General features: G+C 41.5%; 1 protein-coding gene across 2 annotated transcripts; it reads left to right on the top strand.

Annotated features, from left to right (window-relative positions):
• pcyt1ba (phosphate cytidylyltransferase 1B, choline a) lies at positions 1 to 15,875 on the top strand. Of its 2 annotated transcripts, none has more exons than XM_050056282.1 (8): positions 1 to 163; positions 9,011 to 9,110; positions 11,525 to 11,641; positions 11,749 to 11,900; positions 12,891 to 12,969; positions 13,055 to 13,197; positions 13,430 to 13,618; positions 15,012 to 15,875. In XM_050056282.1, the coding sequence occupies exons 1-8, from the start codon at positions 83 to 85 to the stop codon at positions 15,234 to 15,236; spliced, it is 1,086 nt and encodes a 361-aa protein (XP_049912239.1). In that variant the 5' UTR covers positions 1 to 82; the 3' UTR covers positions 15,237 to 15,875. The 2 variants fall into 2 exon arrangements, with proteins under 2 accessions (XP_049912239.1, XP_049912240.1); XM_050056283.1 differs by lacking the exon at positions 1 to 163 and adding an exon at positions 2,518 to 2,699.
• The last annotated feature ends 3,189 nt before the right edge of the window (positions 15,876 to 19,064 follow it).

Raw genomic sequence — 19,064 nt, forward strand, 5'->3', positions numbered from 1 at the left:
CACCGAGCAGAAACTAGACAGGGAAGCAAGTGGAACATAAACCTCTTACTTTACATAGGCTACTTGTTTGGTTTTGGACAGCATGGTGAAACAGCGACGCGTCAGAGCGCGTTCCTGCTGCGCAGCTGTTGCGCCTCTCTGTAGCAGAAGAGGAGCAGTAAAGGTAAGTGTGCATGCTGGGTTTAGTTTCATTACATACTACATAGTTACTCTAGTCTGTATGCTAGTGGCTGGTAGTATGATGGTGGGTAAAGGGAAAAAAGTAAAGTAGTCTAGTGTGTGTATTCCGAGGCAAAGCTAATAAGACCTTGTTTTAATTTTCATATTTAATTTAAGCTATTTTTTCTTTTTTTGAATTTATTTTATTCTACTTTTTATTTTGTTGCCAAATAGCTAACACACTTTTGAATGGTGCTTCTGTTGCACTGCTCGTCAGACTGCTCACACATGGGTGTGACTGTGGTGGTTACAAGGAGATATGCTATCTCTAACTGTATACAACACGAGACTATGTACATACCAGACACCCCATCGAGCTTTACAATAATCTGATAGTATAAGTGATATCATGGTTACCACTGAAATATTAAATTAGTTCTGCAAGACGCTGAATCTTGCATCCTCTTATAACCCTACTTCTTCCTTTCCAGGTCAAATTGTTAATTTATAAAATAAAAATGAGGCTATATATTCTTCTTTTACACTTCTCCATACTTCACATTTGATCTACTTTGATCCGGAGCCAGTGGATAAGTAGTGATACCCAGAATCATCTCACTGATGGTGCTATGGACCACTCCACCAATCCTCACTGCTCATACTGCCAGACTGCTGTAGCTGCTCTCTCATTGGTCCTTTCCTGGAGCTCTCTCCTCTTTTCCGTCGCCATGGCGAGAGCTCATCGGCTCTGTACACCAAGATCGTCTATTGAGACAATGACTCACTCACGGACAGAATAATCCCGCACAGATAGGCTAAATAATGTCTTCTCTTCTCACGTGGCTCATTTCTGCTCAGAGGAGATGATATCCCTACAGTGCATGGCGGATTATGAGACAATGGGCCCCTGGGCACGAGACACACACATACGTTGTGGTGGTTTTTGTAGTTGTTTTTGTTTCTTTGCAGTTCCTTTGAATCTCTTTGTAGTCTTTTTTTGTGTCACATTGTGGTTGTTTTGTATGTCTTTGTTGTCGTTTTGCGTCTCTTTGTAGTTGTTATACATCTCTTTCTGGTTTTGTGTCTCTTGTGGTAATTTTACGTCACTTTGTAGTTATTTTGTGGTTGTTTTTGTAGTTATTTTTTGTCTCTTTGCAGTTCCTTTGCATCTCTTTTTTTCTGAATGTGACTTTTTGCATCGTTTTGAGTCTCTGTTACCCCCCCTCCCCATTTTTATAGTAATTTGTGTCCCTTAGCAGTTAATTTGAATTTTTGTGTAGTCTTTTTTACGTCACATTGTGGTTGTTTTGCATCTCTTTGTAGACATTATACGTCTTTTTAAGGTTTTGTGTCACTTTGTGGTCATTTTGTGTCTCTTTGTGGTTGTTTTTGTAGTTATTTTTTGTCTCTTTGTAGTNCTCTTTGTAGTCGTTATAAATCTTTTTTGTTTCGTGTCTTTTTTTGGTTGTTTTTGTAGTTATTTTGTGTCTCTTTGCGGTCCCTGTGCATCTCTGTGTCTATGTGTTGTTGTTTTTTTGTGTCTCTGTGTCATTTTGAGTCTCTCTGTCGTTGTTTTGCCCCTTTCTATAGTTGTGGTTGTTTTGTGTCTATTTTTGGTTATTTTGTGTCTCCTTGTGGTCATTTTGTGTCTCTTTGCGGTTGTTTAGTGACTTTTTGTAGTGGTTTTGTGGTTGTTTTATGTCTCTTTTTAAGCCATTTTGTGTCACTTTGCCTCAGTTTTGTGTCTGTTTGGTTGTTTTGCCCATTTTTGTGATTATTTTATATCTCTTTGCATCCCTTTGTGGTCTTTAAGCATCTCTTTGTAGTAATTCTGAGTCTCCTCCTGGTCGGTAATTTGAATGACATTTTGCAGGTGAAGGCCAGGGGGCCCCTGACACATATGGCCCCTGGGCCTGTGCCTAATAGGCCCATTCCGTGATCCATCCATGCCTACAGTTGCACATAAATGATGGATGAGTGACCCCCAAATCAACTGTGTTGCACTTGTAATTTCCACACGATTGCAATCTATCCAATCGAAGGCAGTCTACTATAGGTGTCTCCTTCCCTTGTTTTTACACAACCATCAATGTTAGTGAACATCTGTAACACCAGTGTTGCCTGCAGACCCATTTGTGACACAGATACAAAGAGTCTATAGGTTTATTCTAAAGCGTCTATAGAGAGAAGCAAAATCGATGCAACTTTTTTAACTAGATATATGTGCAGGAGCATCAAGATGAGAGCAGAGATTATCCTCTTTTGTGGTACCAAGAAGTAGCTGTGGAGTGAGACCTCCTCACTGCCTCCTCCTCTCTGCAGCAGGGGATCAGAGAGGTGGAGGAGGAGGAGGACAGACAGAGAGGCAGAGCAGGGAGTGGGCGGGGGGAACAGAGGACGGAGAAAGAGACAGAGTGGCGAGAGGAGAGAGGCAGCGTCTCACTGATGCTGAGTCACATTACAGAGGGACCACAGCCGCATCCCATGAGTCTTTGGGAATCATGGAGGAGCTCGAGCACACCTGCCCCCATCCGCGGACGGTAGGGCATTTGAATGTGTGTGTTCTGTCGTGTGTTCATGCCTTGCAGTGTGTGTGGCAGACAGAGACAGGGAGACAAAGGGACCTGCTTTCTCCCCTGTTACGAAACAGATCCCCTATAGCATGAGGCTGTGGGATACACTGAGAATGCTGAGTGGACAGTGTGTGTGTGCTTGAGTGTGTGTTTGCCAAAGAAGGAGGGGGTTCACACAATGGACAACATTGCATGAGTGTCCTGCTGATGGGACATTGCGGCAGTGAGGAGAGCCTCCTGTGTTTGGATCCTCTTGTCTGCTTTGGTGTAATTCCTCATCCTGGCATTCATGTTTGTCTTCTCATATGTGCCTTCTCCTCCTCCCTACCTTCACCTCAGCCTCTCTGTTGTTGTGAGACGCTCTGTCTTTACTGCCGGTGTTTTCTTTTGGCCTTGTGTTTCTCTTTTTTGTCAGCTTTAATCCTCCTTATGCCAGATGTTCTTTGCTTGTGCCAGAGTGGGCTTTACTGTGCACGCTCACGCCACTCGCCCTGATAGGCCTGTGCTGTTTGTCCCCTGGTCAGCGAGTTTAAGCTTTACCATCTGCTCTGTGCCAAGTGTTTGTAAGCCTCCCCTCTATTCTCACCGTGCCCAAGGATTCATGGACGATGAGGGTGCTCCCTAACCACAAACTCTCTGCTGCTACTAGCTTTGAATTCTGATACCTCTCTAATGGAGATCTTAAGCAGTTAAAAGGTTTAACAGTGAGATTCAACTTACAGTTGCCAGGTGGCGTGCACACTAGGAGATTTTTGTGTACCTTGAATGTAAATAAGATGGCAGAGCGCATAAAAAGCATCAAAATGGAGTGTATTTATCCAAAAGGATCTCTCTGACCCCCCGACAGAGGTCCAGGCTAAACCCTGAATGTCCTCAAATCCTAGAAATGCCCCTGCGTACACCTGATCTGTGCCAAGCTCCTGTGACTGGATTTACCTCTCTGCAATCACGAGTGAGGACAGCAAATGTCAAAAGGTTGAAAAGAGGCAATTCATGTATTATATATACTGATAAATATTAATATTTGCTTTTTAACTTCCCACTGGCTTCCTGCCATTTTGCAAAAGCAAGTTGAGTATCCCTGGTTTAACATGACCTGACAGCATGTTCGAAGCCAAAAAACAGCGGAAGGATGTGCAAGTAAATGGGACGTGGGAGGATAATCTATAAAAGGAGTCTCACATGGATGGCAATGTTAAAAAAATGAATGTCTTCTTTCTGTTTCTCCTGTAGCTGTAACTCTTTACCTGCCAATGTGTTGCCTACTTTTATATATTATGTTACACTGATGGATTGAAATCCATTTGTCCACACTAAATGGCCTGTTTCTAGGTCTCGAGATCGCTGCCCACGTTTTAATTGCTCAGCAATTCGTATAATGAAGTGAAAGTGAAATTGCATTTCATCAGCAGCAGCTGACCATAAGTTGCTGACCAGACCAAATAAGCACACCGAACCATTATCGCATCAAAATCAGGAAGTGTGTCATGTGTTATATGTTTTATTGGCTATGCATGAACAAATATATTTTGCTTATGTTTGCCAAAATCCTATATCAATATACTTATGCTTTGGGTTGACCTTGTTTTACTGTGAGGGTTGTTTTCTGTAGTGGACGTCTGCAACATGTCATCAGTTCAAAATCATGTTTATAAGCAATTCTCATAGTTAGGGGAAATACTCGTAAATGTAAAAGTGATACAACAATGTGGATTTGAGCTTCTAAAGACGTCCAATGGTCTCCTGGGTCTCAAACATAGCAGGGTTGAACAAGCTGCTTTAAGGACATTACACCTCCCCAGATGTTTATGCTTGCTTCTTAGAGCTCTTTTTGCCATATATTAGTTTAGGAAGGACCTCAAGTTTGAAAAGGCAAGCTGTAATGCAGTTGATAAAAACATCCAGAAACAGACAGGTATCTGAAAATCGCTTATCCGGCCGGGTTAGGGGCCGCAGGCCGAGCAAAGCACCCCAGACATCCCTCTCCCCAGCAACACTCTCCAGGTCCTCCTGGGGGACCCCAAGGTGTTCCCAGGCCAGATGAGATATGTTATCCCCCCAGTGTGTTCTGGGTCTGCCTGGGGCCTCGTACCAGTAGGACATGCCCAGAACACTTCTAACAGGAGGCGCCCAGGAGGCATCCTGATCAGATGCCCGAACCACCTCAACTGGCCCTTTCAACGTGAAGGAGCAGCGGCTCTACTCTGAGCTCCCTCCGCATGTCTGAGCTCCTTACCCTATCTCTAAGGCTGAGCCCAGCCACCCCACAGAGGAAACTAATTTCGCCTGCTTGTATCCGCGATCTCATTCTTTTGGTCACTAACCAGAGTTCATGACCATAGGTGAGGGTTGGGCAGCGTAGATGGACCAGTAAATCGAAAGCTTCGCCTTCCGGCTCAGCTCCATTTTCACCAAACCACTGATCCATCTCGCGCTACATTCTACCCTCACTTGTGAACAAGACCCCGAGATACTTGAGCTCCCTCGCTTGAGGCAGAAACTCTCCACCCAACCCGGAGGGGACAATCCACTGGTTACCGGCAAAGAATCATGGCCTCAGATTTGGAGATGAGCCCAAACTAAACTGAAAACCAACCGGGATAATACAATGAACTCAGGGAAGAAATCCCAAAAGAACACAAGACACCAGGCAGGAAGCGGCGTAGGGAACGACCCCAAGAACACTGGGATGAACACAGACAAACTGGTATATATACACAGAAAACTAATCACATGCATGAGACATAGCTGGAGCAGGAGGACACGGTCGGGCATAAGGAGGGAAATGGAGATTGGCCAACAACAAGGGTGTGGAGAGGAACACTAGAGTGGAGCAGACAAGACTAAAACAGAGCAGGTGTGAAGGGAAGACTCTGGGAACAGGGAAGGACTAATGAGACAGGTGGAAGACAGGTGTGACAGAAAACAGGCAAGAAAACACACAAAGGCAGGAAGTAAAATCAGACATGACACATGAGGAGAGAATCTACAAAATAAAACAGGAAACAGATTACTCAGAGGAGGTCACCTGTTTATAGCTCATGTTGTTGCCTGTCATACAGAGATGGATAACTCGAGAACTGTCTTCAGTGTGACAGAGTCCCATTAAAGTATGATGATAAAGTATTATGGCAGGAATTTGTGAAAAACTTTACATTTCAGAATAATTTGTAGCCGTTATTTAAACAACCTTCTCATTAAGAAACAGTCTTTTCGGAAACTTTTGGGAACACAGTATTTTATGCAATGTGAGCACCACAGGTTAAATTTCATTGACCTCCACTGAATTCAGGAATGTGTCCGCCCCAACCATTGCAGTTTGTAAATCCAGATTGGAAACCTTATTGGTCTTTTGGCATTTTTAACTAGGGATGCACGATATTGGATCCTTTGCCGATATCTTATATGCCGATATATAACAACTTATTTGGCCAATAACTGAAAGCGATGTCGATATATCCACTTTTTTCCCACTTAATTTTAGTGATCATCAAGTCTCTTCTGTAGTGGAATTAACATCATATTATGCATGCATACTCTTATCGTGATGGCCCACCAGCAGACGGAGACATGATACACAATACTTTTCAACGTTTGTAATAATTATTCATTGTGAAAAATGAGGAAAAGCATGTTCGGTGAATAGAATAGATTCAATAGTCTATTTTAAAGACCATTATCGGCTGATACCGATGATGTATCGATGTTATCGTGCATTTCGATTTTTAACTACTTTTTTTTTTTAAACCCAAGGTGTTACAATCGTATCATTAATATTATTATTTTAAATTTTGTGTGTGTTTATGGCAGTTATATGCACTTTTTTCTGATTATTTGAGATCACAGAGTGCCTAAAATCTAGGGGTGTAACGATACATCGATCCACATCGATACATCGATTCATTGGTTAACGATCCGATTATATCGATGCAAAAATGAAAACATCGATCCATATCGTCATCTTAAAGATACACATTTATTTTGAAATTCACATAGCACGTCTGTGTCACCATTTCTGGGCAATCGTGCCTCGCTCAAACAACAAACAGAGCTCAGAAATAAAATGGTCAAATCATATTCTAGTTGTTTTTGTGAGTTGATGTAAATGATTGTGTTAGGAGCCTGCGATCGATATGACGCGATATCATATGCCCAATATGATATCGCGTCATATCGATCGCAGGCTCCTGAATCGAATCGAATCAAAATCGTATCGTGACAGACTTTGTGATATCGGCAAACATCGTATCGCCATCCAAACAAATCAATATAATATCATATCGTGATGAAGCTGGTGATTTACACCCCTACTAAAATCATCTGTACATTATTTGGGAAAAACATTAAAGGTGCCAGGGAAAAATAATCACCCCATTTTGTATCTAATTGTTCTCCAATGGGATTGGGGGAAAAAATCAGGGCAGCAGCATTGCATAAAGACATACAGTACATGGGTAATTATTGCATAATGATCACATAGCCTAGATAAGACTCACAGTTCAGGGGGAACACAACTAATTTAGAGAAGCAAAATACACGGAAGAGCTTTAGACGACATTACTATTTCTAAGTTACATAATGTAGGTAGGGTAGGACTTTGGCATATAATGGCATTACTAATCTTGAACTCTATTTTTTTGTAATATAATGCCGGAGTAGATTTCATAATCCAATTGTTTATCTGACAAATCCATGCCATGATAATCTGGGCTGCTCTGATTGCAAATCCAGGATCCCCAACAATGCAAACTACATGTGGTCGTCAATACTCTGGATTTGATATTCGGCTAACAAAAGAACATTTACTCCATTATATTTGATTTATTAAGGGCCACACATTATTACAATATTCAACTGGGCCTATACAAAAAATAATGAATGAATTTCTAATTGTAAGTAGCAGTATTTGGTGCACTCCCGTTTCCTAATAAAGAGGCACACTCTACCTAATTTAATTTTATTTAATTTAAAAAACCTTCAAGGGGAACCTATTTGTCTTCGTTCACGTGTATGGCACATCACATTATCTTAAATAATTACCCATTTAAATTAATGTTTTATTGGTGCTTTGATGTGATTTTAAAATGTTTAAGATGAATTCTTGAATCATTTTGTTGAGAAATATTTCACCATTAATGGCTGTTTGTCAATTGTTATTTTATATTAGTCAATAAAAAGAAACATTTATGTCATTATAAGAGTGATAACACATGTTATAGAGGCTATCGTGTACAGATAGATGCACCTTGAGATTTTTTTGGCTCGCCCTTTGTTGTGCTTTGGGCACACAAAGATTGGAGTGAGTAGAGCCCCCCTGCACCCCACCTCTGGTTAAAGCTTCAACGTATTAACCTGTTAAGTTTTACTCTCCAAACCTGCGCTGCCATTTAAAACCTCTGATTAGATATCTAACTGTCCCTATCTGTGTCTGTGGAACATGTTGTCATGCCAGACTCCGATTTGGTTGCTGCTCCGAGAGGATATGTTGACGTCAGTTGCCTGCAGTGTCCACAGAGACTGTATCTGTTTCCATTTTTTCACCCGCCTCTCACACTCCCACAGCTTTCTGCTCTGTGCAGACTCCGATTCTCATTTATTGGTGTGAATGAGATTTGGTGAATATTCCCTGCAGTCAACAGATGGCACACAAAGACAAATTTCCAGGCGTGCTCTCACTGCAACACTTTAACCTTGATGTAGCTTTGACAAGCGCAAACAAGTAACGTCTATTATTCCAATCATCCTTTCTTGCCCTGTCTGTCTTTGAGCCACGTCCTGCTGTCTTTTATTCTTTCCTTACCTGCTTGATGCATCTGCAAATGATCATTGTTTCCTCCCCGTCCAGTTCACAGCTGGCAGACACCTGCGTCACGACCTCTTCCATCTTATTCGCTCCTGTGAAATGAAACTAATTTCCAAGAGGCCTTCAACTACGGATCAATAGCTCTGCCCTTGTTTTCTGACACACACACACACACACACACACACACACATGCACACACACACAAACAGTGATCAATACCACTGAGTGCAGCTCTGGCTGTCTCTCAATCCATTGTCCCAGTATGGAGCAGGCATCGACTGTGGTCAATAACCTAATGGAGGTTACTGTAACAGGAGTGAGCGTGGAAACAGAGACATATCGTAGAGCACTGAAGGGATGCAGGTGTTGTAGATGAACATCAGTCTCTCAGACGTTCATTCATCCTCCTAACTAAGATGTTTGTTCTGTATTTGATCTCTAACCCAGTCTCTCTCTCTCCGTCTCTGTGTCTCAGACTCTGACAGAGCCTGCCATCTTTGCCCGGGAGACCAGTTGTGATTGTCGCGCCCCTCATGAGAAACTCACTATTGCTCAGGCCCGCAGGGGCACCCCAGGTATACACAGCAGACCTCCTCCTGCTTGTTTTCCTTCTCTGATCCATTTCCTGCAGCTGCTTTTTCCCGCTTTCATGTTTGTCTCCTCAATCTGTCCTTTCTCTAACTACATTTACTCACAATGCTATCATCACTGCTCCTGCTACATTTTTTACGATGATACTGTACTGCAGCTACTGATAGAGCACCTGCTACTGCGTCTACTTCCTCTGAAGCTATTAGCTCATACCACAACAGATGCTGCTGCTAATGCTGCTGCTACTCCAACGGTATCACTATCACTGCAACTATTACTTCTACTACTGATGCATTTTACAAGTGATGCTAACGGGAGCGTATCTATGTTTCCCGGGTTCTATGTTCCCCACTTAACCCTGCAAAAGAGGTTCTATGTTTCCTTTTTGTGTAAGCGGGAAACATAGAACCCTTTTTGTGTAAGTGGGGGACATAGAACCCGGGAAACATAGGGATGACCCCATGCTAACACTACTGCTACTTACTCCTCTTATATAGCCTACTTACTATAAGTACTGCTAGTACAGCTGCCACTGTGTCTACTACTACCTCTAAAGCTAACTTTACTACCGCTACTACTGTTGCTACTCCAGCAGTCTCACAACAATCTGACACTGATGCATTTTACCTACTAGTTATGCTAACACTACTATACACAGGGGTGAATTGAGAAACGGGGCCCCTGGGTGCAGACATGCAAAAGGCCCCACCACCTCTCCTACACAGGAACAGGAACTTTTTGTAGTCATTTTGTGTCTCTTTGTGGTTGTTTATGTGACTTTTTGTAGACCTTTTGTGTCTTTTTGCCATTGTTTTGTTACTTTTTGTAGGCCTTTTTTGTCTTTTTGCCATTGTTTTGTTACTTTTTGTAGGCCTTTTTTGTCTCCTTGTGCTTGTTTAGTGACTGTCAGTAATCATTCTGTGGTTGTTTGGTGTCTTTTTGTAATCAATTTATATCTCTTTGTGGTAATTTTGTGTCTTTTTGTGATTGTTTTGTGTCTTTTTGCAGTTGTTTTGTGACTTTTTGTAGTCATTTTGTGTCTCCTTGTGGTTATTTTGTGACTTTGCGTTGTCGTTTTGTGTCTTGCGGTTGTTTTGTGTCATTTTGTGGTTGTTTTGTGACTCTTTGTAGTTGTTTTGTAGTTGTTTTATGTCTCTTTTAAGCCATTTTGTGTCCTCTGAGGTTGTTTTGTGTCTCCCTTTGGTCATTTTGTGTCTCTTTGCAGTCCCTTTGTGTCTCTTTGTGGTAATTTTGAGTCTCTTCCTGGTCAGTACGTGTTAATTAAGGTGACATATTGCCGGTGAAAGCCAGGGGGCCCCCTAGCACTTTAGAGCCCTGGGCCTGTGTCTGATAGGCCCGTTTAGTAATCCATCCCTGACTGTACTACAGGGGTCTTCAGTGTTTTTCAGAGCAAAGGACCCCTTAGCTGAAAGAGAGATGGAGCAGAGACCCCCTGCTTAAGCATATATGTGGAAGACACAGTGAATCATCAGACTTTTCTGTATCTGTGGATAGCTACCTTAGTAAGATGTCTGACCCCAGTGAGTGGCACATAGCCTGTCTATCGTAGGGTGAAAGGAGGTTGTCAGACAGAAAGTCAAATCAGTGTCAGGCTATATAGTCTTGAGCTGTATTTGCTTTTCAGGTAGGTGAGGGAGGAAAATCTTTTTAATGGAGATAGTTTGTTGCAAAAGGCAAAATATGTTGCATTCATGTTAATGTGTATTTTTAATTTTCAATTTAGTGGCTTGTATTTCAAAATATAGGTTATATAAATATATGTGGCCTGCCACACAATATTGGTTTATGAAGCAAGATCACTTTGCGGTTTTTCCGTTCACCTCACCATGGCAGGACTATCACACAGTTTGTACACATGCACCAAGTAGGAACTATACAGGTGGAACTAATTGGTTCTCATAAACAAACAATTACCCAACAGCAGACATTTCCTGTTAGACAGCAGACATAGCCACAACACAGAGGCGGAAAGTCAACAGTGACGGCTGCCGCCTGAAAGTGGTGGAAAGTTGAATGCTTTTTCCCTGAGAGATGAGCATCTGTCTCATTCATATGTGTGTGTGTGTGTGTGTGTGTGTGTGTGTGTGTGTGTGTGTGTTTAATCACCCATATGATGCAAGTCTCAGCCTGTTCCCAGGTATTTTCACATGATCTTATCTTGCCCCATTCAAAAAAGTTTGGAAACCCCTGCTGTACTGATACTACTGCTAGTGCAGCTGCTACTATCATTACTATCACTACTGCTATTACTTTTGCTTCTCCATCACAACTGCTCTTACTACTGATGCTAACGCTACGGCAACTGCTGTGGCTACCACTGCTACTACTATTACTTACTTGATTTTTTGATTTATAGTTTTATTGCTGTGCGTTTCAGTGGACCGGCCAGTCAGAGTCTACGCAGACGGCATCTTTGACCTGTTCCACTCTGGACACGCTCGTGCTCTCATGCAGGCCAAGAACCTCTTCCCCAACACCTACCTCATAGTAGGAGGTAGGACAGACCCACTGAGACAACACACACTCATACTGTACATACACAAATCTGTCTGATAGTGATGTGTATCCGTCTGTGGTTTCTCTCCCACGTGCCTGGAACAGTGTGCAGTGATGAGCTGACCCATAAGTACAAAGGTTTTACAGTCATGACGGAGCTTGAACGATACGAAGCGTTGAGGCACTGCCGCTATGTCGACGAGGTTCTGAGAGACGCACCCTGGACTCTCACACCGGAGTTCCTAGAGAAACACAAGGTGTGTGTGTGTATCATTGTCTGCAGTAGTGTCAAACTGTGCATGAAACATCTAGAGGCTGTAATCACATTCTAAAGCCTAAAGTAACCTCTAACTGAGTTAGGAGAAACTCCTAGAAAATAAGAGCCGTGTCAGTTCTTACTTTGGGATTCCTCAGAGTAATTCACAAGGCTTTTAAGGGCTAAAAGTAGGTAGTAAGTCTGAGAGAAGTCAGAGGCAGTCCAGGACTCCCTAAGTCCAGGTGCTGCAGGTAAAATGCCCTGTCCCCCATGATCACTGCTTACCTCTGGAACTGTACCCCCCACTCTCAATCTGGCTGCAATTACACCCACCCTCAAAAAACCCGGTGCTGACCCATCTGAGCGTAACCACTACAGGCCCATCTCTAACCTTCCCTTTAGTTCCAAAATCCTGGAGAAGGTGGCTGCCGCTCAACTTCAGTTCCTCAACTCAAAGAGTTTCCACAAACCCTTCCAATTTAGTTTCCACCCAAAATACAATACTGAAAAAGCCCTGGTTAGACTCACCAACGACCTCCTCCATGCTCACCACCCTTACCCTCCTTGATCTAAGTGTCTTGTTCCACACCATCTCCCACCCGCTACTCCTGGAACGCATGGCTGATGTTGGGATCACTGGTGTTTCACATTCCTAGTTTGTGGACCACTTTCCTCCACCTCCACAACATTTCCAGACTCCATCCATCTCTGTCCCAGTCCAGCACTGAAGTCTTGGTCCATGCATTTGTTACATTCCGTAATGCCTACTCCCCACCAAACTCCTTAACAGGCTTCAAATCATTAAAAACTCTGCTGCCCGCATCAGATCATCCGACCACATCACCCCTATTCTCATCCAACTTCAAAACCGAATTGTCTACAAAAACCCTCTGTTCACCTTCAACGCCCTCCACAACCTTTTTTCACTTCATGTCTGTGTGCCAGTGCAGTGTTTTCTGCCGTACGGTCATGTCCTTTGATTGTTCCTCAGATCGATTTTGTGGCTCACGATGATATCCCATACTCCTCAGCAGGAAGTGAGGACATTTATAAACACATCAAGGAGGCAGGTCAGTGTGTGATAACAGGAAAATATCTGTGTGTACTTCCTCAGGCAGTTTTCAAATCCTGTGCGTTTTTATGTGTGTGTGCCAGGGATGTTTGTGCCGACACAACGGACAGAGGGAATCTCAACATCTGACTTGATCACCAGAATCGTCAGAGACTATGACGTCTACGCCCGACGCAACCTCCAACGTGGCTACACGGCTAAGGAGCTTAACGTCAGCTACATCAACGTAAGAGCCCGATCAATTCTTCATGTCACCATCATGGTATAATGGGCATGCACATGCATTGCAAGAAATGTAAGCCTTTTACTTCCCATTATATTGGCTATTGCTTCAAATGGGCTGTACTCTACAAATGTTAACCAGTCAGGATACAATTAGACTAATTTCTTGTTCTTCATTGACGTGTCCATTTGCAACACTTGCATAATGGCTTCTCCTCAACATTTAACTCCCACAGGAGAAGAAGTACCGGCTGCAGAACCAAGTGGACCGAATGAAGGAGAAGGTTCGCACGGTGGAGGAGAAGAGCAAACATTTTGTTTACCGTGTGGAGGAGAAGAGTCACGACCTCATTCAGAAGTGGGAAGAGAAATCCAGAGAGTTTATAGGCAACTTCCTAGAACTTTTTGGACCTGACGGTACCTGGGTAAGTGACTCTTTGATAAAGGCAGTTCACATAGTTTCAGTGGACAGCATATATGAGCATGTCAGGAACCAGTTAGGTACTTGAAGTGGTTAATTGGTACATTGGCTCCTTTAGTTTGCCTGCTAGTTCACTCCACTGAGTTTGATGGATATTTTTGGCTGCATAGGAGGTCATGTGGGTCAAGCACGCTTACTGTATATAAAGTCAATAGTTTCTTAGTTCATATAATTTATTCTCTTCTAAGTATATCTCATGTTGTATTGATACCCTGTGGACAAAATTATAGGACTTTCAGTGTAACCAGAGGTAGATGAAGTACTCAAGGGCCGGTTGCACAAAGCACCTTAACTTTGCTCCTTATGACACTTAAGGTTAAGTTTTTCCTTAGCTGAGGAAATTATTTAAAACTGTCGCACAGAATCTTTTAAAAGGTTTCCTTAGTCAGGGAAAGGCGTACAGTCATTTACTGCACTGAAAGAGGTTTTACAGCAGTAAATTTCTACTGTTTCCATGGAGACCATTTGTTTGCTTGAACATGCACCTGTGATAGCCCAGGCTACATGTTGTATTCTCTCACAAGGTTGGCCTGATAGTAAAAAAATGGCAGAGGATAAGAAGACACGAAAACCACATTGGTTGGAGGAAGAAAAAAATCATACTTCTATCTTCTACTTCCATCTGTATGTCCATCCATCCCATTCAGTGAACGCGATATCTCAACTTCAGGAATTTCTTCGAATTTGGCACAAACATTCACTTGGACTCAAAGATCAACTGCTTAGATTTTGGTGGTCAAAGGTAAAGATCAATGTGACCTCATCTGTCTCATTCACGTGAATGCGATACTTTAAGAACGCCTGTAGAGAATTTCTTCAAATTTGGCACAGACGTCCACTTGGACTAAAGGAAACTGATTAGATTTTGGTGGTCAAGGATCAAAGGTCAAGGTCACTGTGAGCTTTCATCCATCCCAACCTCAGTAAAGCGATATCTAAAGAATACTTTGAGGGATTTTCTTCAAATTTGGCACAAACTTTCACTTGGACTCAACAATGAACTGATTAGATTTTAGTGGTCAAAGGTCAAGATCAATGTGACCTTGTATCCATCTCATTCTCGTGAATGCAATATCTCAAGAGGACCTTGTGGTCACTGTGACCTCAAAAAACAAATTTTTGGCTATAACTCAAGAATTCCTGTAAAAAATATGACGAAACTTCACACTGATGTCTAATAGAATAAAGTGATGAAGTGATGACATTTTAATTTCAAAAGGTCAAAGGTCAACTTCACAACAACCATGCGGCATTAATTCTAGTTTATACATTGACTTTTGTGCAGTACGTACTGTACTAACACTCACTCTGCTTCTCCCTCCTCTGTCCCTGTACAGAAACAGGTGTTTCAGGAGCGCAGTGGACGAATGCTGTCCTACGCTCTGTCTCCCCGAGAGTCGCCTTGCAACAGCCCTCCCCGCGAACTGTCCCCCCTGCGCTCTCCCTCACCCCCGTCTCCCCCCGTCCGCTGGCACAACGCACGGCCCTCGCCCCCAACCTCCCCCAAAGGAGCATCTGCCTCGATAAGCAGCATGAGCGAAGGTGATGAAGATGAGAAGTAGATGGACTGTTGAACACACACACGCATACACACACACACACACACACACACACTTCACTCACAATGCACTGCCTGAGAACTGCTCACACACACACACACACACACACACACACACACACACACACAGTCACACACACTCCGACAAACACTGGCTGGATACTGAACAGTTATCCTCAAGGGAGACGGCGATCATGGGAAATGTAGTTCTTTGCTGCGGAGCCGAGAAGCCATCACTGTCTCTGTTGTCTGGGCAACCAAGCAGACAGAAGCAAGACAAAGGAAGGAGAGGATTTACGAACATGGTGTCACATATCGTACGCAGGTGCGGAACGCTTCGCAGCATCTTTCGGGAGGATTTGCTTCGGATTGTCCAGCGCTGATAGAGACTGTCTGACAGCCTGCTCATGACATCACCTCATCGCTTTATGTCCTGTTCTGTTTAGTTTAGCATTTTTACTGAGATGCCAAGATTTCTTGTAACTACTGTGATCACCACATGTGAATAGGCACAATGTTGCAGAGCATTGTGGGTATTGTTCAGTTCAACAGGTCACGTGAATCAACGGGAACTGGATTCATTAATCACTGAGTTATTTTGTGCTTGTTGAACTGAGAGTAAGGAATAAAAGAAAAGACACTGCACACCCCAGATTAGTAGAAGTGAAGTGTTGGACAACTTCTTGGCACTTAAACACCATTTTAGCACAAATGGTTGGCAAGGATTATTAAAATCGGTGATCAACAATTCTTAATGTACTTGTTCCCACGCTACTGTAATGACCACTAAAATGGATTAAAACTAATCCCTGAGAAAATCATATGAAATTAAAATTAGCCTCTGGGAGTGGCAGCCTGCACATTCCTGAAATTTATCCAAAACTGAGATTATTGTTTAGAAAAAGTTCAAGTGAAAGGTGGTTTTTATCGCCTTGGTTGTACAGCGTTGTCTGAAATCAAACTATATAATCCTAGTTGTAAAGTTCATGTGACAGTAGGAGTTTTTAAATGACAAAGGAAACAAAGTTTGCTGTAAAATTAGACACTAAATCAAACCCCTTAAGTATGGAGGATGAAAAATGACTTTTTAATAATTAAATAAATAAATGTATAAATTAAAAAATGCAGGAATAAATAAATATATAAATAAGTAAATAAAAGAATAAATGCAAAAAAATACAAATAAAATAATAGTATAATTATGACATTAATAAATAATACATAATCAATTCTAATTATATTATACATATATATTATATAATTATTTATATAATATTATAATTGTTAATTTTAATTATAATTAATTATACTAATAAGAAATAAATAAATAAATAAATAAATAATTAAATCAATGTTGAAATAAATATGGAAACAAATCTACAAATGCCTAAATAAGTAAAAGCTTATAATTAAAGTGGACACAAATAAATAAATATTACATTTATTTCTGCATTTCAGTGTCTGTATGTTAATGAAATAGGAGGTCCCAACTTCTGCATTTACTTTATTCATGCATTTATTGCTTTATTTCCATTTTTATTTCAGCATTTATTTAGTCTTTTATTAAATATATTCTATATTAATCTATTTAGTCCTGTATTTTTTTAATTTATTCATTTATTTATTCATACTTTTGTCATTTATCGTCCTCCATACATAGATCTGAGTCTTGAACAGCCTTCACTTATTAGCTTCTTGAATGTAACCTGAGTCTTTAGGACCACATCTACAATAGAGCTTAAATGTAACCACTCTAATTTCTAGTCACGTCATACAAACACACAAGTCCTTCAGTTGACCACACAAATACCATATCTCGCAGTAATGGATTAGTAGAAACATTTGTGGATTTCCAGCATTAAAAAGCCATGCATTTTTTTGACAGTTTGCCATGTTTTATCTTTCAATGTTCAGCAGAAATTCTTGCTCTTTGAAATCTGATGTCAGCTGTGAATCAAACCCGGCAAACATGGAGATGCAGCCTTCCTCTAGGACTCTGATGATACTTGAAATATACAATAATTGAAGCCCTCCAGGTGAACTGTCAGGTCCTCAAAAGCCGGATCATCATCACCCTTATGTTTTATTTGCAATTATTGGAAATGTATGTAAAAACTTAATTCTTTGGTTCAGGTCTGCTCACTCACGCCAGGCTGCCTGGAGCGGACCTCTCTTCCACCCCAACAGTACAATAAATACCCAAATGCAATGTAGAGACCTTAATGTCCTGTACGCACTACATGTTAATCTGCACTATATGTACAAACTTTGGGAATGTGTGTCCTTTTTTATTTTTTAAATTTCAATGTTCAAACGGCTTGGTATGTAAATAAATCAAAACTCTATAACTGAATGTGAATAAAAACGCACTTCACCTTTGGATCAAACCACAACAGACGCCTCGCACACAACAGCAATTTTCTTTATTGTCGGGTTGACAGGTTGATCTCATGCTGAATAACATTATTAGACTGATCTTATCTTTTTTTTGGTATATGTTAATGATGCATTAATTGCATATTTCTGCATGAACACCTCCACAGCGAGGAGTTCATGCATACAAATACATCTGTCTAAGCTGGAGGTACAGTAGGATGGAAAACAGAGCGATCACTCCACACTGGCTGCATGTACAGCAAACACATTATTATAGTTATATACACAACATTTTCTAAAACCAGAGGTACAGAGACGGTCTTTAACAGTAAAGGTTGACAACTACTGGAGATTAAAGATCCTCGGGCCTCTAAATCACAAACCAAAACTTTGACAAAGGTGAGAACTCTTAGAACAGTCATTACATGTGATGATGACTGACTGAAGGTGGTGAGGTGAGGCATTTAGATGAAGAGGACTAGTCGTCGCTATATAACACTTCCTCTACAGCAGGTTCGTCGCTGAGCATCGCTCAGTGAGACTGGCAGGTTACGAAGGCATTGGCAGTGATGAATTCTTTCAGTGAGGCTGAACCTTTCCGTACTGAATCTTCATCTACTCTCCTTTCTTTTCGCATCAGATGGAGCTAAAGGAGACGAGAGAAGGAGGTCACTTCAGATTATTTAAATGCTTAACAAATGGTGCCAGGTTTGGGCCATGTTCGATTTAGGTGAGGTCTTTTTTAGTTAATTATATTGCTTCTATGACAGTTTTAGGAGTGCAAGGTGCGACCTTGGATGTCACCTGATCATAATTAGTCTTCCATTTACAAAGAAACGTCTCGATAGAGGTCTCAAATGATTGTGTGAAAGTTATTTGAAGAATAAATATACACCTCGGGTCAGTAAAGTGCTTGAGAAAAGTTCCTGAATGTGATTTATGTGATAAAAATCTGATGGTTTGACGCAATATTTCAGCACCAAGAGATATGAGAGCGTTATGCATTCACTGAAGAAAAAAAGCTTTTTGATGACATTATTATCCCAGAATTCCAAGGAAAGTTTTCATGAAAAAACTATACTCTTGTTTTTCTGAATTAAAAATATTATTATTATCGTACGTTGAAAAAATATGGAGCTCCTAAAGTCCCGGAAGGTGATTTTTTTTTTTAAACTTGTACGCACAAGATGATCTTTTGTTGATTAAAATATCACCTTCTGGGACTTAGAATTATAAAGACTCATTTGTTGTCCGTAACTGCTTATCCCGTTAGGGGTTGTGGGGGGGCAGGATACACCCTGGACAGGTCACCAGACTATCACAGGGCTGACACATAGAGACAGACAACCATTCACACTCACATTCACACCTACGGACAATTTAGAGTCACCAATTAACCTGCATGTCTTTAGACTGTGGGAGGAAGCTGGAGTACCTGGAGAAAACCCACGCTGAA

This window comes from Epinephelus moara, chromosome 11 (genome assembly GCF_006386435.1).
Source record: "Epinephelus moara isolate mb chromosome 11, YSFRI_EMoa_1.0, whole genome shotgun sequence".
Lineage (NCBI taxonomy): Eukaryota > Metazoa > Chordata > Actinopteri > Perciformes > Serranidae > Epinephelus > Epinephelus moara.